Consider the following 23,433-nt stretch of genomic DNA (forward strand, 5'->3'; position numbering starts at 1 on the left):
TGATTCCATGTATTACTTTGATGCTGGGCTGCAACTGCATGAAGGCAGTTTCCATTGGATCTCGGGGAATAATGTAGCACCTTCAAGAGTTCGTAAGTTTAGTGAAATGAAATTGTGTGCAAAGGCTGTACAGCTTTATGGTTAGGAAACACTGAATACAACGCATACATGTAGCATCTAATTCAGTGGTGTGTGGCAACTTCCAACACTGTATTTTTCCTTTCTCATAATGATTAGCTCGAGTAATTCAGTGTCTCCATATCCTTGAAGCAAAGGACCTAGCTGTATTTTCCTGCAAGCAACAATAGCCAGCCATAATACCAAATATTTTAAAATGAATACAAAAGGTGTCTGCCCAAAATATTTTATTGGAATCAATTTGCAACAGTCACCTACAAAACACAGCATTGATTCTGATCTTCAAATTGTTTCATGGAGTTTCACCCTCGTCATTGCTACAAGACTGGTCCTGAGAAAGGCTACATAGAAAATCATCTTGTTTTCAGGCAACCTCTGATTTTTTTGTTGAAGTCAGTGATGCTGTCTGCTGCAGAAACCATGAACCTGGATGGGATGGACACACCAAGATGGGATAGACAGACTATGATCTGACACACCAAAAGCAATCACATCAAATTTAAAATCAAGGAAAACCAGTAAGTTTAAACCTAAAGCTGTAAAGCTCTACTTGAAAACACCAGGTTAATAAACTGTCATATTATTTAACATCTTTTGTTAGACACCTTTGCTTAACAGGTATAATACCCTGGGTGGGTATCTTTCTACTGTGCACTAGAAACAGTTAATAAAATCAATACAGGGGAGTGGATTTCTGGTACTGTAATTCCATTTCTTGAACAGTAAGATATAGAAAAGTAATGAGCCAGAGAATGCTTTGCAGAGCAAATTGCTAGTGAAAGCAGAGTTTTCTTCAGTGCATTATTAAGGGTATATGCATTACCCAGCTGCAGAGTATAAGAGGATCAATGCTGAGCAGATAGCACTCACTGAATAGTTAGAGCTTTCCCTTTTACTAACCAACAAAAATATCACTATTTAAGATGGTTCTTTCCATTTCAGATGAATAATCCAAAAAAAAAAAAGAGATGAACCTCTTCACTGTAACAATATTCTTAAAGAAGTTTTGTTTCTAGAACTAAATGAAAGGAAACAGCTTTTATTGCAGAAACAATTTTAATAAGGTTAAAGTGTACAAAAAACTATCAGAACAAATGTTAGATGAACAGAAGATCGAAGAGTCATAGTAGCCTCACTGGACAATGTGTATTACATACCTCCTTACTCATTTGAAAGAGAATTGGGACAGGTTTTTTTTAAAAAACAGTTTTACAATTGTCCATCCTACACATTTATTGTCCATTCTACTGCTGCCCCAAATGCAGGAGTTGCATGTTTCAGAGGAGCCTGGAGTTAGAAAGATTTAATTTATCTTTATTGATTCAATTTTTAAACAAAACTTTAACAGGTTTTATTTTCTTTTAAAGCTTACTTGTAAGTCATGTTTTATAGGCAATATTCTACATCTTACCTTTGGTAGTGGTTGATGTAACATTTTAAAGAATATTTGCTATTCACACAATTTGCATTAGATGTTTAAAATACCATGATTGAAACAAAAGTTAATTTGTCCAAAAGGACAGTCGAAGAGGCTAAAAAGATATTAGAACAATCATCAAAAGCCTTTACTGTATCATAGTCACTTCAAGTGTTGTAAAGCAGTTTTCTACAATCTTCAACTTTTCTTCAGAAAGCAAGTTTTCTTGCTTCAGTTGTCCAATAAGAGCTTCCAAGGACCTGAGTCTCCCCAAAGTTTTTATCTCCTGCATTTCAAGTAGAGTTATCTTAGAGTGGAGCTTTGAAATTTTTTGCCAAAGGTGATCTCTGTCTATGTCTTGTTTGCAGTATGAATGCTCAGTTTGTAATACTTCACTTCCACCATATGCATTCATATACACAGACTTATCTGTTTCTGTCTCCTCTGTGTCAAGAAACTCTTGCTTAATAGGCAGGAAAGAACTGTTTACTATTTCAGGCTCTTCTGGACTCTCGGCTGGCACAATAATAGCAATGACAGATTCTTCACTTCCACTGAACTGTTCAATAGTTTGTGTGACTGTACTCAGCAAAACTGCATTTTCACTTGTTGGCTGTACCTCAACAGAGCAGCCTACAACATGAGAGTCAGGATTTTCAATTGCATAGTCAGTAATTGAACCTAAAGTGTCTGTCAGTTTCAGAGATGAATTCAAGTAGTCAGGGTCTGTAAACTGCAAGACTGTAGCTGTACAACCTACTGGATCCTCTACAGATGTATGAACGCTGGTAGCTTCCATGCTCTGGACCGCTGCTGCCATTAAAACAGGGTCAGGTTGATGTGTATGCTGCTTAGAAGAATTATCAAGAATGACATTGTCTGCCTGAAAGTCTTCTCCATTTTGAAGTTGCATTTTTTGAATTTGTAAAGGCTTACTCAATGCAGTTGAGCAAACTACTTCTGCTTTTTCATCTACATTTTTTGCAATTACAAGGTTTTTCTTTGGTGTACAAGGTTCAAGTGATACAGATGCTTTCTCTGACACTACATTTGTATTTGTTTCTTCTGGGTCTTCTCTCTTTCTCTCTTGTGAGCTGTTCTGAGAAGAATCTCTTTCCTGGAGGAAGAAAAAACCAAAACAAAACACAAAAACAACCACCTTGTAACTGGGAAATCACTTGGGCAAATCTCATTCTATAACATAGCACTGCATAAGGAGTAATTTAGATGAGCACTATTTAAAAACTACAGCAGAGACCTGAAAACTCATGTAAGTGTGTTCCATAACTTTGCTTCAGGTCCTAAATGTTAAAATACTATTTTAAAGCTCTAAAGGCAATAATACTTCTTGTTTTTCCTTTTTCAAACTCTAAGTAACTCTACTGATTTACACGAGTCATTATAATTTTAAAAGCACTTGAAGAGAAGTGGCTACACAAATCTGTCTGACAAAGACTGGCTAACATCTCCTATTACCATCTGAAACATTGTATTAAATATATGTATATTAAATATACACAGTGCAAGATTTTTGCATTAAAGATGCAACAAAGCTGCATTTGAAATCTATCCTTTTTTAGCCACCTTCTTTTCCCCTCCTCCACATACTACATCACACATGATTAAAGATTAGTATCAAAACAAGCTTTTTAGTCTGTCAGCCAGTGAAACAAAAATACACTAATAGTGAATGTCTTATTTTTTTCTAGTAGGCTTGATTATGAAGAGACCAAGCTGCAGAACTTGTACTCAGGTTAGGCCTGTGGACTAAAAAACAAACCCAAAACCACCCAGAACAAACAAACAGAACAAGAAACAAATTTAATTTTGCTAACTAAATATAGACCAGGCAAAAAAGACAGAGAAGGTAGGAAAGAGGCCAGGCTGAAAAAAACAGATTATGATGGAAAAGGTAATTTCAAAGTGTATGTTCATAAAAGTATGTATGGAGTCTGAAGTATCCCAAATACACTAAACTATGTAATTTGATTTTATAGGAAACATCAGTCTTAAAATGAGTGAAAAATGTATACAAAAATAGAATTCATTTGGTTACCTTTATCTTTTCAAAGGTGATACCTAACATCACATCAGTCTTACGGATTTTGAGACAATGAAGTATTTCCCTTTCTCTGTTCTACCAGCAGCTGAAAAAGGCCTTCTCAGACTAAATCTTTTAACTAGACAAATCTCTTATGAAATAAATTAGGGATATGTTCCCCAAATCCCTGCGTATCAGAACTACCATTAAGGCTGAAGGAAAGGCACCAAAACATCTCCCAGGATAGAGCTGCTTGAAGAAAGACCTTTACTTTTATTGAAAAGCTTCCTTGTCCATCGGTCCCTGCCTTCACACTCTTATGACAGTCTTGAAAAATAAAAATCCCTACAAACTAATGTAGAATGGTTACTGATATTAAAATGCAGGCAACCAACACTGCTCTTGAGACACAAACATTCTTTATTTAGAAGAAGAAATACTATGAACTGTTTCCTAAAGAATCACTAAGCATTTCTGGGAAGATATCCTTCCCTTGCTCCACAGTACATGAAGCAAGGTGGTAGTGAACAACATGCAAATATTGCAACTCTTCACTCTCAGTTTTCCAAACCAAGGGTTTATAGACAGGTGTTGAAAGGCAGCTTGGGACCTTGGCTTCTTGTTCCTCTATATTAACTCAGGAACATGCTAACAAGGGATTCTCCCCCAGAATAAGGAGAGCTCTTTCTCATGTCTTTGTGAATGTCCAGTCTATGTAGAAAATTCAGGTTTGGGGCAACTACAGAACCAGTGGCCAAGTCAATGGATACTGTTGATTTGCTGAGGTGGTCACTGACAGGATAGATCTTGATGTTTAGAAAAGTGCGATCAGAAGTGTGAGATTTAAAAAAATAATGCCAGAGAGAGAGGTGAGACCCCAGGAAAGCAAGTTCACACTATCACAGATATGAAGAACTAGCATCTCTTTTCTTTTGATAGCAGGGAAGTGATGGATACATTGAAAGGATGCACAGAATACTATTTTTCCAAAATGATTAAATCGATCTGGGATTTCCCAGATATATATTGCTGATGTAAAAATAATTTAAAGAAGCCATTGGTATGTTCTTGGCAACACCACTGCATAAAAAGTTTGTTACCTTCATAACTCTACTGTCCACCTTTGCAGGTGTACTATGACTGGTCTATGGTGACATGCAAAACAAGAGAATGAAAAGGTGAGGAAAAGCCGACTTTTAATTGGGGTGAAATCACATGGTTTATCTGTAATTGCATAGAAGCACAGGGCAGCAAAGTCCAGTTCCAAAGCTACAGCTCCCTATTACAGTAACAGCACAGGGAAGTGAGGGATATATTGAAGTGGGGCGACTAGGGAGTTGCAAGGAAAGACATTTATTGCTAATAAATGTCTAAAGGCTAATTACTGCCATAAATGGCAAGATTTTCTATTTTTATATTTGAGAGACTTATCAAGAGTGCTTTTGACTCTACAGAATCAAAAGCAGTCTGGACAACACTTGCAGCTATCCAAGACGACAGAGAACTTCATGACTACAAGTAAATTGTTTTGTAAAATTAAATAGCCACACATTTCAGTTATTTACCCTTAATCCCCATCCTTCCATTTCTCCCACCTCCAACATGATGATCCGGAGAAAGATAAGTTATGTGCCAGAAGAGAATTAGCATAGCTTTGATCAAGATTAGGTGCCTGCATAGCACAGTATTTTTATGTAACCAATAGTACAAGTCTTGAAAGACAAGATGGACTAGTCTTTGTGGGATATCTTTAGCAGCCTACACTCCTGAGCTCTTAGCTGTTAGAAAGGTTAGGAACAGGAAAGAGAAACGTGTAGCTTGAAACTAATACATTCCAAAGCCAGTATTTATGTTCAGTTAATAAAAGGCCTTAAAAGAACATTAAAATATTAACTAAGAGTAGTTCCACAGAAAAAAAAATTAGAATCATAGCTTTCTCATAGGAAATTTCTTTTTCTTTTGTAATTTCCAGTCAAAAAAGATATTGAACCTCCAGTCAAAGTATGGGAAGTTGTTCTTCCCTTATACTATGGAATCACATACTCGTTTTGCGTCAGTCCTGTTGACAAAATGTTTTGACAGGAATTCTATTTTAAAAATAAAATATAAATATATTACAAATAATCAGAACACACGTATTACATCAGTAGTTGGTTAGCTTCGTACTACAATAAAAAAAGACAGGAATACATTACCTCATCATCTGGGGAAGAGAAAATTGTTGGTACAGCAGTATGTTTCAAGTATCGTATGCCCCATCGCACATCAAGGGAATCAGGGGTAAAATGATCACTGCATAGAAGCTGGTGCTTACTTGGAGTCCACGCATCTCGCTTCATATTCCGCAACCATTTCTCAAGTCTATCTTTATCATGAAGTGGAAATCTTTTTTAAAGCAGTTGAAAAAAACAAAAACACAGAAATTTTGTTTTTCTTTCTTCTTTTTAAATAAAGAATGTCTTACTGTTCCTTACAAGGTAGTCTTTCCTTACAAAAAGATTAAAATAATACACTTTAAAAAATTTAAATCCAAATTATTTCTAGTGGGATATTTGCTCCAGAGTTCAGCAGCAGAATTTCTATTGATTTCTGGTAGCCAAGGGTTTCAGAACCCATGGCTAAGATGTTTTGAAAGGTGTGATCCTGCAACACGTGCTCAGAAAGTAGTTCTGCTGAAGTAAGATGAAATACTCTAACTTCATTTTAAAAAGTTAGGTCTGGCCCTCATTTTAGAAATAGTATTTGTGGGGCTTTTATGTCTTACTAGATACAACTAGTAACAAAACTTTTTGTTACTATTCTTGTTTTGCCGAGTACCTCACAATATGTGTCATATTTTGGATTATCAGATAATTTGGAAATGTGAATGTTTCCAGTGCAGGATTTAAATTTTGTTCAAAAAGTAAATACACACAAATGTAAAGCATTTCTATATTTTGTATTTCAGCAATAAAGCTTTCTTACAGCATTGAGAGCCCCCACAATATTATGTAATCCATAACTAACTTTTCAACCATCTTACCTACTTGAAAAGGAGAATGAAGAGTATACATGTTCATAGCAAAAAATTAAATTGATTTTGAAAATATATGCAAATAGACAAATTGCATGGGAAAGAGAACTAAATTAAAAGAAAGTGGGCAAAGATATGTAATTTACTTAATGAATTGCAATACGCAAATTAAAGTGAAGTTAAAGGCTCACTATGATGCATGTAGAGCCAAGCAGTTATGGTACTGGCAACATGAATATTCTGACCACTCTTGGCTCTCATCTCTCACCAGACAGAAAACAGAGTATTTGAAAAGCGCTTACAGATTTCTCTGGTGCATATCAAGTTCATTTTAACTCTAGCATATAACCACATACGATACATAAACCATAACTTGAATTCTGAGCACTGCTAAATGACTACTGTGAAGAAAACAATATTCTTTAGAATCATGGGCAATAATCATTTAAAAAAAAATAAATCTGGTTTTGTGTATATGAAACTGTAAGAGGCAGATTCACGTGGTCATTAAACCTGACCTGATTGTAACTGTAGGATGTAAAACGTATAGCTGTTGGCAGTATGATGGACAACAGAAACATCCAGATGTGAACAAGTGCCTACAGCCTCTTTACAAGAGCCATTTTATTTTACTTGCTAAATAGAAATGGAGCATTTCTAACTCCATTTCTCTTCCCTTAGCTCTTTTTCCCTTTTAATTAACAATCAGTTCTTTCTGTTATGCTTATTACCATACCTTTATGGGACTTCAGTGCACAAAAAAAATTGGTTCTGCAGTGAGGTATTCCCACACAACAGAAGCTGGGGAGAGAGCCTGGAGAACTGAGCATCATCCAAACGCTATGAAAGGCACCAGTCAGTCAGGCTACTTCTTGGCAAACCCTAGATCCCACCCTCAAATCCTTGAAGCTGCAGGTTTCCTCCAAAAGCCACAGGCAAGGCAAGGACTCTTACACAGGCCCACAGTGTTCCAAAATTGCAAACTCAACTGATTTTGAGAGAAAGACACCCACCTCTGTGGTAACATATTTAGAAGGGGAACCTGAGAGTAGGAGTTGTGAGGGAGACACCTATGCAAGCACCGGGGTCAGTGGAAGAAAGGAGGAGGAGGGGGGGAAGGTACACCAGAGCAGAGACTCCCCTGCAGCCTGTGGTGAGAGGGCAGGCTGTGCCCCTGCAGCCCATGGAGGTCACCAGTGGAGTAGATGCCGACCTGCAGCCCATGGAGGACCCTACGTCAGAGCAGGTGGATGCACCTGAAGAAGGTTGGGACTCTGTGGGAAGCCTGTGCTGGAGAATCGCTGGGAGGACTGCAACATGCAGGAGAGACCACGTTGGAGCAGTTTGGGAAGAACTGCAGCCTGTGGAAAGGACTTGTGTTGGTGAAATTTCATGGAGGACTGTCTCCCGTGAGAGGGACCCCACGCTGGAGCAGGGGAAGAGTGTGGGGAGTCCTCCCCCTGAGGAGGAAGGAGCAGCAGAGACAATGGGTGATGAACTGACCACAGCCCCCATTCCCTGTCCCCTGCACTGCTGTGGTGGAGGTAGCAGAGAAATCTAGAAGCAAAGCTGATCCTGGGAAGAAGTGGCAGGGGTGGGGGGTGGGGGGTGTGGGGGGGGCGGCGGGAAGGTGTTTTTATCATGTGGTTATACTTCTCACTGTCCTAATCCATTTGATTGTTAAACTAAGTGTTGTTGGTGGTGGTGTTTAGATTAAATGGACATTTTCCTTCTTCCCTTAACGAGTCTGTCTCTTGCCTGTGACCATAATGGGTCAATCATCTCTCTCTGTCTTTATTTCAATTCCTAAGCCTTTTGTTTTGTTTGTCCTTCCCATCCCTGAGGGGGAACAAGTGAGCCAGCGACTATGTGGTGCTCAGTTTCCCCCTGGGATCAAACCAGGACATCTCTTCACCCCTTCCCCAATCTTTTGAATTTGTTGCCATTTAAGTTTTTAAGTCACCATGGAAACAGAGAAAGCTTTTGATGCATCTGGCTCTGAGTATCTGCAGGAATGCAAGGAATAGTGCTGGCAAGAATACAATAACCTCTGAAGGACAGGTTAAAGGTTCAGGCTTTTCAAATCCTGCCTGCTTAGACTGTGTACACCCAATAGCAGCATCACTCCAAAGGTTGCCCCTTTCCTTCTTCCCCCAGCTTTATACGCTGAGCATGACGCCATACAGTATGGGATTTTGGTCAGTTGGGGTCAGCTGTCCCGGCTGTGTCCCCTCCCAACTCCTTGTGCACCCCCAGCCTACTCGCTGGTGGGGTGGGGTGAGAGGCAGAAAAGGCCTTGACTCTGTCCAAGCACTGCTCAGCAATAACTAAAACATCCCTGTGTTATCAACACTGTTTTCAGCACAAATCCAACACACAGCCCCATACTAGACACTACAAAGAAAATTAACTCTACCCCAGCCAAAACCAGCACCCTTACTCATCAACATAATCTGTTCTCTGGTGCAAACAAGGCACAAAAAAAGGCAAATGGAAAGAGGAAGTGGACAGAATTTATTCAGCAGCTGCCACCAGTGCACAAGTCAGAGAGGTGAAGAAATAAAACAAAGGGCAGTTAGGCCAGCTGAGATTAGGCCACAGTTAAAAAGTTCAGAAGGGGCTCAGACCCAAAACCACCGAGCAGCAGAGGACTTCTTTGGGGTGGTAGGAGGCAAGGGAATAAAACTTGCAATTAGCATCAGTAGTAGTTGCTAATGTAAGCCAAGAGATCTCTATAAATCAAATCTCAGCACCCCTTCTACAGGACCATGATACTCATAATGCAGCACACACAATTCAATGGCTAGATAAAAGAGCTGTGTTTTTGCAATCATCTTTATACTGATGCCATACATTTGAATATGTATCAGCACTCAAACTTGTTTTATCTTCCATATTGCATTCGTATTCTCTAAAGCAATAGAAATAATTTATTTCCCCTCATTTTCATGATTGTTTTATGATGATCACATATTAGAGACATGCGGGAAAAAGAGCTTTCCATCAACTGAAACTAAAATCCCTCGCAAAGCAGTCTTCCTGTGGGTCTTCCTACATAGCCTTCCTGGTCTTGGAATAACAAGGACTACTCAGCAATTGAAACAAAACTTAGTTTGAGGTATACATTTCACCAAAACAGATTTGAGGCTAGTTGTGAAATTTATTCTTCAAATTTTTCTGAAATGCTACAAAATTCCTTCTGTTGACAAATGCTTATCATACTTCTAGTCAAAAGAAATACGTTAATATTTAGTTACCTGCACTGTGCTCCTGTCAGGATTGAGAAACACTGTTTTTAACTCACCGTTGGGGGAATCAACGGCCACATAACCACAACAGTACAGAGGTGACTGCGGGCCTGGGATGGTGACTAATCAATCAGGTGGGCAGATAGTACTATGCAGCCGCCATAAACTGCGTTTCGGCAACCAAGATAGTTGGCTTCCAGCTAGCTCAGCTGCCTCCAAACAAACCAGCAATGCCTGTTTGCAGCGTAGACAAGATAATAATTCTACTGGGAATGTTTAATTTAAAGAATCAGTATGTGTTTGCTTTCCCACCCTGTTAGGCCCTTGGCTTAGCTTGCAAGTGGTCAGATACAGGACACTCAGCTCCTTCACCATTAAGCCAATGTCTCCACGAATGTCTGCCCTGCTGAAACACCCTTTCCACAAAGGCAGCCAAGCTTGAAAAAAACGGGGTAATCGGTGCTACTTACGTCTCACAGCTAAACAGGCTCATGATTGTAAGTGCAAATTTATTTTGATTTTTTAGTCGGATCTCTTTGGTTTTTACTTCATGAATCCCCCCTGCACCTACTCAAGAGCCCTTCCAGGCTGCTGTGCCTCTCCCCCTCTAAGCAAGTGCCGGCGTGATTACACACTCAGCCTGTCGACCCTTTTTCCCTACACCTTTCCCTTACCCTCTCCCCCAGGGATGAGAGCGTTATTTCCCTCCAGCCTCTCGGGACCAGGCAGGGTTCAAAGGCCCCTGAAGTTAGTTTCTCAGCCATTCGGCCCCCTCCGGCTCCCGAAGGGCCGCTGCGGGCCCCGCCTCACTCGGGGTTGGCCCCTCTGGCGTTGCCCATCCCCAGGGCCAGCCCTCACCCAGACCCTACCCCCCTCCCCGGCCGCTCACGGGTAGAAGCTCAGCTTGCGCTGGTCCCTGGCGCTCTGCCCCCCTCGGTTCTTGCAGCAGGACGCGGCACAGTACCGCGGCATGGCGGAGCGAAGCGGCCCAACGCGACCCAGAACCATCCGCGCCGGGGCGCGGGGGGCGCGGGGGGCGGCAGTCACCGGAACACCGGGACACCGGCCCCGCCTCCTCCGCCTCCAGCTCCTCCCACCGCGTCGCGTCAGGGGCGGAAGCTCCGCCCAGCGGCGACGGCCGCGTCACGTGGGGCCGGGCGACCAATGGTGCAGCGCTTCGTGTAGGAATCGCTGTCGGGGCGCGGGGGTGGGCAGGTCTGCGCGAGCGCCGGAGGGGCGGGAGTGGCGCGCGCGGCGCTGAGGGGCAGCGGCCTCTGACCTGGCGGCGGCGAACGAGGGCTGAGGGAAGGTGAGGGGAGGTGAGGGGAGGTGAGGGGCGCGGCGGGGAGCGGGGTGGTAGCGAAGGGCCTGGGCCGATGTGGAAGACGTTGGGGTGCCGAGGGGTACTGAGGTAGCTGGCGGGCAGGTGGTCGCGGAGGGCCCGGGGAGGGGCGCGGGGCTGGCTGGGGGAGTGGGGCTGGGGACTGTGTGGGAAGGGGGGGTGGGGGGGAACTGGGACTCGGCCTGGTGGATTTATTTGCCTGTTGGGTCTCTCTGGGCTCTTGTTTTTCGCTAGGCCCATCTGCTGTGGTCTTTCCCAAGCCTGGCCGACGTGGAGGTGGGACAGCGTCACTTAGTGTCGCTGGTATCATCTGCCGAGGTCTGGCTCGGCCTCGCGTTGTGGTACGGCCCTGGCAAGGTTCGTTAGGGGTCTGGCAAGGGAGGATGATGCCAGGGGAGGCTCCGTCTCCTTTCCCTCTTCCCTAGAGCAGTATTCAGGAGCCTTCTCCTAGATTTGCTTTACGGTCAGTATAGGAGAGGCCAAGAGATGTACAAGCCCCGGAGTCTGACAGACTTTCCTGTAGCTGGCAGTGGACTAGGAGACTTGCTTACTCATCGGGTTAGTCGTGATGTGAGAACCGATGGAAAACTTTGGTAACTTTATTACTGCTAGTAAACTGCAAAAATAATTATACAACATTAGAATTTCACTGGATAGTGCATCGCAATTCATGTAATCAGAGCAGTAGTGATGCTGTAGGTTTTTTGAGTATGTGAGACTTCGTGAATGTGAGCATTTACCTAAGATCTTTGCTAATTACTTTCAAAGAGGGATGGAACAGGGCATTTGCATTGCAAAATGGAAGTAGCCCCTTATTTTTTATGTGTGACAGATTTTATTCCAGGTATATCATCCTTAAACATCACTTCATTGTACAGCTATTGATAAACGTTGATGAATTGATAAAAAACTGATCGTTATCACATCTATAAGACTTTTTATAAACGTTAGACAGTATACTTCGTAATACCAAGCTTAATAGTAGTTGAGACTGTAACTACTTATCCAACAGAATTAGTTAATCTGTGTTAGTAAAATATCTACCTTTATTGCTACATATACCCAAATAAAATGTAGTTCTTCATAGTTGTTAGGAAGGACTGTTTTGTGACATGAGCTTAATGTCAAGAAGTATAAAGGGCTTAATGAATTCTGGGATGTGTTTTAAGTAACTGCTGTGCACAGCCTGGAAAGTGGAACTTAGCTGTCCCTTTTCAATTGGGAAACCAAGGGAGAAGAGACATAAGCAGAATAAGAGTTTAAAAGATACTTTATTTTAAAAGCGATTGTAAAAACAGGGACGGCTGGGCAGAGGTCAGACATTTAACATCTTAGTTAACAGTAGCAACACTAAGATGCTGACAGCATATAAAATAGGTGTTTTTTTAAAAAGTAGATTGAAAAATTGATGATAGTCTCCAAATATAAAACTTGCTATATCTTTCTGATAACCTCATAAGTTTAAAATGCTGCTTATATTGGAGTTTCATTTGTATTTGATTTTCATTTACGTTTCATTTTATTCTTATATTTAAGTTTTATTGAGTTATTCAAGGGCAGCATTAAATCTGCCCTTTACATTAATTTTAAACATTATTTAAAAAACAATGAAACTTCAGTACTGATTTTTTTTTTTAATATGGTTTAGAAATTAAGATAAAACTAGGGGCAGTATAGCATAGAACTGCATTACAGAAATCCTAATGTAAAACTGCAGAAAAAAGAAAACTTGGATGTAAGTCACTATTAAGAATAATAGAAGTTGAGGTTAGGTAGAGCAGAAAGCTTTAAAGGAGGAGTGGCTTGAGGTTCTCAGGCTCAGATGAGCTTGAGAGTTATAAAAGAGGGTTTGACTCTTAATGAAGGACATAAACTGCTCTTATTAGCTCTTTTCAGTATATAATAGTAGAAGCAGGGAGGTTAGCCTTAAGAGGATGCAGCAGGTGATTATATAAGCACAATGAAGGTGTGGGCAAATGAAGTAAAATAAAAACAATCTCACATATGAGATGAAGTTGCAAATCTGCATCTGTAAAGCACAAACAGGAAGAGCGCCTGAAAAGTGTGGAAGTGTATGTAGTTCTTAGTGCCCAAGCTGCAAAGTTTCAGGTTAGTGAACTGGTAAGAGCAAATATGTGGAAAAGCTTTGGAAAGGCTTGTACTAAAAATATGTCTGGTATCATGCATAAAGAATACTGAAAAGAACTGTCTGTTTGGTATTTAAGTACACCGATCAAAATACAATTTGTTTCAACTGCTGCTCCTTAACACTTGATATCACGCAGGCTGCTAGCCAAAGAAATTCTTAAGAGGGCACGGGTACGTTAATCTTATGAGCTTTTTGCTCTTGCCTCGCAACATTTATTTTAGCCCCCTGACTTACCTATTAGAAATGGTATTTTCTTCCATTTTTTTGGTGCTTGGTGTTAATTTTCTTTACAGGATATGAGCTTCCTATTAAAGGCTTAGTTATCTTATGTACCTGATAATCAAAGGTTTTCAACTCTGTGTGCCGAGTGTTTGAGCCATATACTGTCTGAAAGTATTCTAACTTTCATGGTACTTGGACTTCAGGGTTAGTTTATTCAACCGTCAAGAAAGTAATACTATTCATCTCTTTGAGTTGTACTTATGGTACACTCAAATCAGTGTAATGTGGTGAGGGGAACCTTTTACTTCTGGCATGTTCAGGGCCTTCTCATACGTCCTGCTGGTTAGGTGACAGACAGCAATTCTGTCTTGGAACATTCACATTTCTATACTCTGTTTTAAATATAATGTGCACAGGCCTTGGAAAATCATTTGATCTCTCCTTCTGGTAGGAAGAGCTCCCTCTGTCCTTCATAAAAGTCATGAGAGATTATGTTGCTTTGTGGACCTGATTTTTCTTATGACTGAATTATGACACAGCTTTTTCCCTGAGTTCTAGCACGTTTGTTTCAAAATGTAACTTTTTGACAAATACGTTACTGAAAAAAAGTTACAACTTTTAATTATTGTTGAAGCTGCTTGTCTAGTATACAAGACTTCCTTTTTTGAATTCAGTTCAGACATTGAGAGTTTCATATATAAACCTTTTTATGCAGTGGTATTTATTAGATTAATTCTTGAATATCAAAGATATATGGTAGGTGTCTTTATTTAGAGTACAGCTAATATGAAAGAAAGCTAAGCCCAGCCCATTTAAAGTAAAGGAAAATGTGCCCTACTTGACTGAACTCTGTACTTTAAATGGGTGTTTTACTCTTTATCATGTTCACCTTAGGTTAGTTAAATGACTGTCTGAAGCTGAGCATGAGTCTCTAACAGCCTTGTCTTCCTGCACCTCACAGTCGATTCCTGGGCCAGTGGTGTTTTCAGGCTCTTACTGTTGCACAAGGTAATCAGTGAATTGGTCTTCCTGTTTTGAGTGGGTTTTTGCAACCTGTACTTAATTTAGAGGTGCTGTGTTTGTGGTCCTAGAATTTGAGGATTAGTTCAAAGCTAGTTCAGGTGTGCCAGCATGAACTGTTTGATACAGTGAAATGTATTGTATATTTACTTCAACAGCTCTGTGGGAGAATGCACAAAGATAGGTGTAAAACAAAGATGAACACTGAAGCATGCTTGTGATGCATGTGAAATGTGAATTTGTGGTATTTTCATTTACATACTCTGTGATTATGAAACTAGGGGAATGGTGTTTGACACATGTGAACAAACGAGCTTACATGTCTGTCACTGAGTGACTCCTGAAACATACAGGTTTTCCTCTTCCAGATTGTAGTTGTACCTTTAAGTTGTTGTGGAACCTGAAATAACTTGTTCTTCAAGTATATTTCTTTTTCTTTCTAGGAAGCAGAGAAATGGCAACTACACAATCTGTCTTCACATTTGCTCTCTGCATTTTAATGATAACTGAATTAATACTGGCTACAGAGAGCTATTATGATATCTTAGGAGTTCCAAAAAATGCATCTGACCGCCAGATCAAGAAGGCATTTCACAAGCTGGCTATGAAATACCACCCAGACAAAAATAAGAGTCCTGGTGCAGAAGCAAAATTTAGAGAAATTGCTGAAGGTAATATATGCTAACCTTAGTCTTAATAATTTGATACGTGGCTTTTATCTGTGAGCAAATGTGATGACTTAGGTATACTCTGTTTTTTTAATGAATAAGAGGTAAAAAGATCTTTTTTTCTTAATTCTATTTCGGTGGTGTCCAGTGTCCAATATCAATATCTGACTTGTTTCTGTGTCCTTGCATATAGGCAGGCCTTTTACACAGTTTATGCATTCCTGCTTATTAAGCTTTTTGGCTTATGCCTCTTGTCACAAAAAATACTTGGCAGTAGGACAACTTTAGCCCTAGGAGGTTAATTCTTATCTTTTGATCTGTCTAGTAAGATCCAGCTCAGGGTTACTTCAGGGGGACCTAACAGCAACCTTCCAGTAACGATGGGGAGATTTTCAAAAAACCACAGCAAAGTGCTTCAGTGGTTCATGGTGGGGAGTACAGGAGACAACGGGTGCAAGAGGTTTGGAGTGGTTATAAGGAAAAACTTTTTCATCTTGAGGATAGGCTAGTGTTGGAACAGTTTGCTTAGAAAAGTTGTGCAGTCTCCAACCTTGGAGATTTTTTGGGAATGAGTGGATTAAAGCCCTGAGTAACCTAGTCTGATCTCATAACTGACCCTACTTTGAACAGGAGGTTATAGTAGAGACCTCCTGAGGTCACTTCCAACCTGAATTATCCTATGGTCCTAGGAATGAATACACCATTCATAAATGTTTAGTGATAAGATATAATGCTGGAAGCAAATAATCAACAATAGAAAAAGGCTTTCTGAAAAAGGAGGTGTTCCCACTTCTGCTCCCTGTAGACTCTGTTATAACATCCATCTATTTGTGTAGTTCTCCTGACTTAGCTAATAAGAGATTTCTGGGTTTTACCTTCTTGTCTGCAGAAAAGTTCTTTTGAAAGAAAGGTAGTCATTAATGCAGTGAAAAGGAGGGACAGTCCTGTTAGATACTTACTGCAGTTGTTAGCACCTATTGAAGGAGGAGTTGGGAACTCTTAAGTAAATGTTGAAGTATATAGAATAGTTGCAAGCCTTTGACAGATAAGAAAGTGGAAGCGTTTAAAATATTTAACGTTATCAGCATGGGTATATTATCTGTCAGAGTTTCTGCCTTGGAACACCAGTAGCTGTAGTTGTGGACCAAAGATTGGATGGAAACCTAATTCCATTTCAGGTATATCCAGTCACAAAATCTGAGTTTACTGTTTAACTTTTGAAAAATCAAGAATTTGGACACAGGGAATTACATTCCCTTTATCTTCTTGATGTTTATCTTGTTGCTTAGTTGTAACTGTGGTGTGGCTAGAACTTGTTGGCTGACTGGTAAATAGTTTTGCAGACATTGCACTGTGTTTCTGGGTTAGGAATGCAACAGGTAGTTCATTTTGTTAGGTAAAGATCATCCCCCTTCAGTCTTTCTGATCACCACATGTCATTGCTCTTGTCTTTCAAATGTAAGCACTAATCTTTATTGCTAGTTAAACTGTTGTATTATGTGAATTTAAAATTTTGAGGATATAATCTGTCCTCATAGTATGGCTATATTATTATCAATAAATAACTGTTTATTTTGAGTTGGAGAAAGTTAAACAAATGTTGAGCTTGATTGGGCTTGTGTGTTGAATGAAAGTCTTGCTTGAAATTTGTCCTGTTGAGGGAGTGGGAGAAAGCTGTTCTTTGTATATGGTTTTCTTTCCTTTTTTAAATGGGACTATAAATAAACTTTTTAAACTTTTTTTTTAAATGGAAATAGCATATGAAACATTATCAGATGAGAATAAACGAAGAGAATATGATCAGTTTGGCCGTCATGGAGGACAAGGAAATAATGGAAGCCCGTTCCATCAGTCATTTAATTTCAACTTTGATGATCTGTTCAAAGACTTTGACCTCTTTAGTCAAAACTCACGGTCCAAAAAACACTTTGAAAATCACTTCCGAAGTCATCGGGAAGCTCACAATCGGCAAAGACGTTCTTTCCAAGAGTTCTCCTTTGGAGGTGGACTGTTTGATGATGTGTTTGAAAATATGGAAAAAATGTTTTCGTTTAGTGACTTCGAAAATGCACACCGACATGCAGTGCGAACTGATGCCAGGTTTCATGGATCCAGCAAGCACTGTAGGACTGTCACTCAGAGACGAGGAAACATGGTTACCACCTATACAGACTGTTCTGGACAATAATGTTTTTTTTCATCTCTTTTCTTCTTCTTTCAACACCTTCATAATCTTTCTTGGTTTTGTTCTAACATGGAAAAAATTCTTTGAACTGTTTGCTCTAAAAAACACTTAACTGCCATAAAGAAATTGTAGATGAAACTAATCTTCAGAATAGAAACAACATGCATTTGGGAAGTAGATGTCTCAGTCACTGCTTAGAATGGGAGAGAAATAATCTTGTGTGACATAAGAAATTATATGTATTTCAGTTTAGTAAACACTTTCCATAAATTTGAACTTCAACACAATATATATTTTTTTTTTTAATTTCATAAATGTAATTAATTTTTTCATATATGCCAATTCAGGACTGGTTGAGTTACTGGTGTATGGATTGCAGCAGAGGAAATACTTTAATTTTGAAGTGCTGCTTTTTTTTATCACATCTTTCCAGGTTTTCACTTGCAGTTTTTACCTGGTATGGACTTACTGTGCAATTTAGATAATTTACCCAAAATAGCAGCAGAAATATGACTTACCTGGGTCTTTGTTACTCTGTCCAGCATTGCAAATGTATTAGTAATAAAACGCTTTTTAAAGTTGGAAAATAACAAGAGGGAATATGTTAAGATTGTGCTTCACCTAACAGAGTGATATAGGAATTACTTTTATTTCTAAACAGCCTTTCATTGACCTGAAAAGATTTTAGGATTTGAATATCCCTTGACTTATTTAAGGGATATTCATGTATGTAAGTTTGTGTGCACACCAGGTCTTTTTTTTTCTTCCAAAATACAAATATCTTGTTAACAATGTTTGGATGAGCATACTGAAAACACTCTTGTTTTATGCTTATTATGTTACCATGTGTGCAATGTAGTTACCATAGCTCAGTTTATTGAACCTAAATACTCCTCTGTATTCTTGTGAATTTAATAAGATAAGCTTGCCTATAGATTCCTAGTGTTTCTGGAAGGGTCTGAATAAAAAATAGATAGATTGTGTTTAGATTGACAGATTTGTTACCCGTCCGCAAGAATTTTTCAGAGTTGTGATTTGAAAGGTAAATTCTTAGCATAAATACAGAGTAAAACTGAAAATTACAATTGTAGTATTCATCTAGTGCCTTGCGGTGCTGGAGTCTGCTAATACAGACAGTGCTAATGGGTATCAATGTCAGCACCATGGAAATACATAACCAGTCTAAACTGTTTAAAACTAAAAGGAAAAAAAACCACCCCACAACAAAACCCCTGAATATTTTAACTGATGTCAATCCAAAAGTTCTGTTTTATTTCTTAACTAGTAGTACAGGTTTAGTATATGAAATTGGTTCCCCTTAATAAGATTAGTCACCCACGTATTGCTCTCCCTTTAGAATTGAGATAAGAATTTACCTTTCAGATTGATTGCATGAGCAAAATGAGCCTTTTAAGCAGCACTGTTCTAAATAGGCTTTGCATTCTTAAAAATCTTTGTCAAAAGAGGGTTAACCCTTGACTTCTCGGATGGGTATTGAAAGCTGCCTGTTTGCTAAGTAACTTTAACCTTCCCCTCAAGGGTACGTATTATTGCTTGTTCAGTTTTCATTCACTAAATACTTGGAATGGATTGTTGTGTTATATTAAGTGCTTTTCCTTTTCCATGTTCTTTATTTATTAATAGACTAATACCTCATATATGGTCTTTATAAAAAGCCAGTAATTTGTGCAACATTATCGGAATGTGCAATATTCTTATAGTAGGAAAAGTGCTGGAGTGAGTGTGTTTGTCAGTTATTTCCACCCTTTTTCTGTGTAAGTAGAGATTTTTAGTTTCTTCTGTATAATTAATATATGATTCAACCAAAAGTTGCAATTCATTTAGATTTCTGCATTGTTTTTCTTTAACATACTCCATCAGTCCTGTGCATGAATCAAATTTATCTGCCAGATTCATATCATATGGGCATCCAAGTGAACAAATTATTAACTTAAAGTTCTGAATTACTTTCTCTCACAAGTAGCAAGTTTTTTTAGAGGGCATTTCTGAATGCATTTGAGGAGAATTGTTCACAATGATAAGACTTGGGAAGGATGTGGCCTTTAGTATTAAATGTAAGAGAGTATTAGTGAATGTCCTTTAGGGATGATTGCTGGAACTTAGAGGTGGGAGGCAGCTCTAGAAGCAGGATGCAAGGGTAAAATGTTAATGCCTTTCTTAGTCTAGTGAATATTTTCTTATTTAAAAAAAAAAAACAAAACCCAAAACCAGTTTAGAACCAGCAGAATGAGCAGCTCTTCAGCACAGGAGAAGGAATATTTAAAGTTCCTACTAGAACCAAGCCATTGACTTCTCCAAAGGTAGTTTTCTCCAGTTACGAATTTGAGTCCATTTCCTAATCCTAAATTAGAGGAATAAAAGCAAAAATGAGCACGGTAAATTGTAGGAAATATAGCCACCCCCAAAATTTAAGTCTGTTCTAAGTGACTGTGTGAGTTCATCATCTTTCAGGCTAATCTCTTAGGTGAAAATGAAGGGTCATTGGTTGCTTCTAGGTTAGCTTCCCCTCTTTAAGGATTATTCATACAAAGTGTACTTGTTTTCCTTAACTCTTTAAAGTCAAAGTATGAAACTGATAATAAAATGATAGCGTTGCTAGTTTTCTAGCTGATAGTACCTTAAAAAGACTTCTACCTAGTCTATTTCTGCTTCCATATTAGTTCTCTTAATTATTTGTCATAGGAAAAGCAACAAATACTTCCTATTATTATTCCTGTGGCTTCTCCAAGTGATCTTTCTGCTTGTTTTAGTTGTTGATCCAAGGTAAAAGCCAGAGGAGAGCTTGTCACTAGTCCTTCAGTGTATTGCTACCCATATGACTTTCTACAATTAAGAGTGGTCAGACAGTGGAATAGGCTGCCCAGGGAGGTGGTGGAGTCACCATCCCTGGATGTGTTTAAGGATCATTTAGATGAGATGTTGGGGGATATGGTGTAAGGGAAAACTTTGTAGAGTAGGGCTGATGGTTGGACTCAATGATCCCAAGGGTCTTTTCCAACCTGAATGATTCTATGATACGATGGGTATGCTTCGAATAGACTTTAGCTGAAGAAATTCAAGCAGGCTTTCCTCAGCCAGCAGTCTCCAGTTCCATGGCTGTTGGAACACAAGCTTGCAAAACATGTTGTGCTGCTCACTCCTTCAGAGCTGTTGCACATTCTTTTCCTATTTATAGCGTTTGCTTCATGGCAGGCTCACCAGCAGAAGTCCTGATATAACCTTACGACACCCCTGACTTCAGAAGTTTAAGTGCCATCTCTGATCTCCATATCTTGTGAGAAGACCCTGCAAAACCTATTTTTTTGTTGTGTGAGGGTGAAAAATACAATTCCTAACAATTTTTTGAAAGGCATTTATGCATATGTAACTCCAAATGGTTGAGTTTCTAAAACTTTACCAAAAAAGAGTGTTTTTTTCATGTTTGTTTTTTCCCATTATACTTTTGAAACACAGTATCTAGTGGAGATGAAAGTACTGTAAACTTAATTAAGGTGCCATTACATTAAACATGTGAAAATTGTTTGTGTGTGATTTCTTTTTATTTTTTTTATTCAAGATGTAGATCAAAGCCAGATTCAAGTGGGTTGTGTGGCACTTGTGTTTTATGGAACAATTTGACCACTACGTTTTCCCTGAATGGGAAGCAGTTGGCAGGGAGAAGGCAGTGGGGTTGAAAGAAATTGACTTAGTTTTACCTGGTTTGTTTCTTTTTAGAGATGTTGGGAAGGGGTTGGAGTTTAGGCATTATGCCTGTAAACCAGGCAAACAGAAGCTTGTGCCAAAGGACTTCTTTTGAGAGGCAGTGGGTATATGAGCTGAAAGCCTCTGCCTTGAGCTTCGGGGTCTCTGCCTGTGCCCTGCTGCACCTTGCAGAGATGCGGGAGAGCAGTGCGACCAACGCTAGCTGGCCTCATTGCCGCTGAGAAGTGCAGACTCCGAAGCCAAGGTTAGGATGCTGTCGTGCTGATTCGAAAGTTGACTGCAAGACTGTGCATGAAAGTTGTTGTTTTCTGGGTGTATTCCTTAGAAGGTGGAGGATAGAAAAGTTGCGGGATTTGGTATGTCTCATCAGGCCATTTCTCAGAACAGTCTTGCCTGGAACCTAAGCAAATCTGCCATCTTAATGCAGAATAAGATTTTGAGGACTAAATGTGTTGGAGACAATGGAAGATCTGTGTTATATTTTTATGCTGAGGAGTGTGGGGGTTTTTTTAATTATTTGTAAATGGAAAACTTGCATTAGAAGTGGGTATGGGACTTGGAACAAAAGCCTTGTGTGGAGTACCTTGACTGTGTGCTGTATGGGGCTCATTCAGAATGAAATGCTGTTTAGAGGATCGCTTGGCTGTGGTGGTTGGTGTGGTTGAGCCTGACTGATTGGCCCTCAGATAGTGAGTCATACAGCCGTGCTGCTGGCTTCTGTAGTGCGGGCACCTGTTTCCTTAGGGACTGGACAGAAACCAGCTTTGTAGAGGCCACTTAGCGGTTGTGATATCAATTGACTGTCAGTCACTCCTAGCATAAGTCTGAATCAATTCTAGGTTTAGGCTCTAACTTGTCCTTGATTCCAGTTGGTTTAAAAAAACGAAAACCAAAACTGCTTTGAAGTGATGTATTCCAGAGTTTAGGCGCAGTGGAAAACAGCATTTTATATGAGGCACATTACCTATTAAGCAGTGGCATTTGATTCAACAGCATTTATTTTAAGAACTATGGCAACACCGAAATGAACATTACAGCTTATGTTATTCCTCCTGTGGTTGCAGTCACACCAAAAGATGCTGTGGAGGAGCTCAGGTCACTAGGGATGGCTGCAGGATTCTACCAAATCTTTGAGATGCTAGCTGGAGATGGTGAACCATCTTCTCCAAGGAGTGGTTCTGGGAAAGTCCACCAAGGAATATACCTGGTATAAAGATATATATATTCACTGGGTTATATTTTTGGGGGGAGGGCTGGGTTTTTATTTATTTATTTTGACTTGTGTTGCAGGTCTGAGTTGTATGTTTCTCTAGGCTGTCAAAAACCAATGTGCTTCTCAAAGGTTCATGAGAAGAAAGAGGAGGTGTCTGGCCCACCTTTGCTCAGCCTGACACCCATTCTCCAGCCATAGGCATCTCAGAAGGGGTGCTGGCAGTAATCCCGATCAGTGGTACCGGTGTCTGGCCGCTGTAGGAGTACAAGCCTGACCTCAGAGCTCTCTACTCCAGCAGAAATGCATGGGGTGTTCCATTGTGCAGGCCTGAATTTGGGCTTTGCAAGTACTGCCCCAGGCTCTTACAGCTTGCAGATGAAAGGGAGACTAAGCTGAGGATTGTTCAGGGAAACAGATCATCATCTTGTGTTTTGTGTTTTTTTAGTTTGTTTGTCTTTTGTCTTTTTTTTTTTTTCTAAAACTACATGGAGTACTTTGACAAGGAAACCAGAGTGGAGAGAGGGGAATGAGGAAACCAGTAAACCAGTGCTGTCTGAGTTAAGGTAGAGAGGACCTCTGTCAATAGCTCATTTAATAGCATGTCGCTTGTGGGGAAATGTTCCAAGTCCTGAGCTGAAGAATTGTGGGTGGCATACATCTGGAAGCCAGAAGTGCAAGCAGAGACAGTTACAGGCTGAATGTAGAGGAACTGGAGGAAATAATGTTTGCATTGATTACTCTGGTGTTATGGTTCACCCAGCTCCTTATGCCTTGCAGCACCCCTCACTGCATGAGGATGGCAACCTCTACCCTGGAACTTCTCAAGGAAGTAGTCAGGATGAAAATAAATGTTTCTGTTTTGATTGCTGGTCAGGACCTGGATGAAGTCTTCATGTGTCCCTCTTTTCTCCAGGTATGGCTGCCTGACTAGAAAGTGTGTGATGGTGGTGATGGGGAATTGGCCTGCCTCCAGAGAAAGACCAGGAGTTGTGGAAGAGCCAGGTGACATAAACACTGGTGGTGTAGCTTGTCTTCCAAAACATGAATCTCCTGC

At 39.9% G+C, this 23,433-nt stretch overlaps 2 protein-coding genes across 13 annotated transcripts; one reads left to right on the forward strand and one right to left on the reverse strand.

The window, feature by feature from the left end:
- Nucleotides 1-360: 360 nt before the first annotated feature.
- On the reverse strand, nucleotides 361-10,937 carry THAP5 (THAP domain containing 5). 6 transcript variants are annotated; one of them, XR_012623612.1, is made up of 4 exons: nucleotides 10,747-10,937; nucleotides 5,792-5,981; nucleotides 1,550-2,672; nucleotides 361-564 (listed from the first exon to the last, which is right to left on the reverse strand). XR_012623612.1 is itself a non-coding variant. In XM_074827505.1 (4 exons), exons 3-4 carry the CDS (start codon nucleotides 5,933-5,935, stop codon nucleotides 1,704-1,706), a joined length of 1,113 nt encoding a protein of 370 aa, XP_074683606.1. In that variant the 5' UTR covers nucleotides 5,936-5,981; nucleotides 7,346-7,449; nucleotides 10,747-10,937; the 3' UTR covers nucleotides 1,176-1,703. The 6 variants fall into 6 exon arrangements, 5 of the variants coding, with proteins under 5 accessions (XP_074683606.1, XP_074683601.1, XP_074683604.1 ...); XM_074827505.1 differs by lacking the exon at nucleotides 361-564 and adding an exon at nucleotides 7,346-7,449 and having other exon boundaries at nucleotides 1,176-2,672; XM_074827500.1 differs by lacking the exon at nucleotides 361-564 and having other exon boundaries at nucleotides 1,176-2,672.
- An 82-nt stretch (nucleotides 10,938-11,019) lies between these two features.
- Nucleotides 11,020-20,984, forward strand: DNAJB9 (DnaJ heat shock protein family (Hsp40) member B9). 7 transcript variants are annotated; one of them, XM_074827507.1, is made up of 5 exons: nucleotides 11,080-11,166; nucleotides 11,434-11,556; nucleotides 14,465-14,578; nucleotides 15,034-15,261; nucleotides 17,016-20,984. In XM_074827507.1, the coding sequence occupies exons 4-5, from the start codon at nucleotides 15,045-15,047 to the stop codon at nucleotides 17,444-17,446; spliced, it is 648 nt and encodes a 215-aa protein (XP_074683608.1). In that variant the 5' UTR covers nucleotides 11,080-11,166; nucleotides 11,434-11,556; nucleotides 14,465-14,578; nucleotides 15,034-15,044; the 3' UTR covers nucleotides 17,447-20,984. The 7 variants fall into 7 exon arrangements, with proteins under 7 accessions (XP_074683614.1, XP_074683613.1, XP_074683608.1 ...); XM_074827509.1 differs by having other exon boundaries at nucleotides 14,532-14,578; XM_074827513.1 differs by lacking the exons at nucleotides 11,080-11,166; nucleotides 14,465-14,578 and adding an exon at nucleotides 11,020-11,038.
- Nucleotides 20,985-23,433: the final 2,449 nt, after the last annotated feature.

The sequence above is a fragment of the Strix aluco genome, chromosome 5, assembly GCF_031877795.1.
Source record: "Strix aluco isolate bStrAlu1 chromosome 5, bStrAlu1.hap1, whole genome shotgun sequence".
Lineage (NCBI taxonomy): Eukaryota > Metazoa > Chordata > Aves > Strigiformes > Strigidae > Strix > Strix aluco.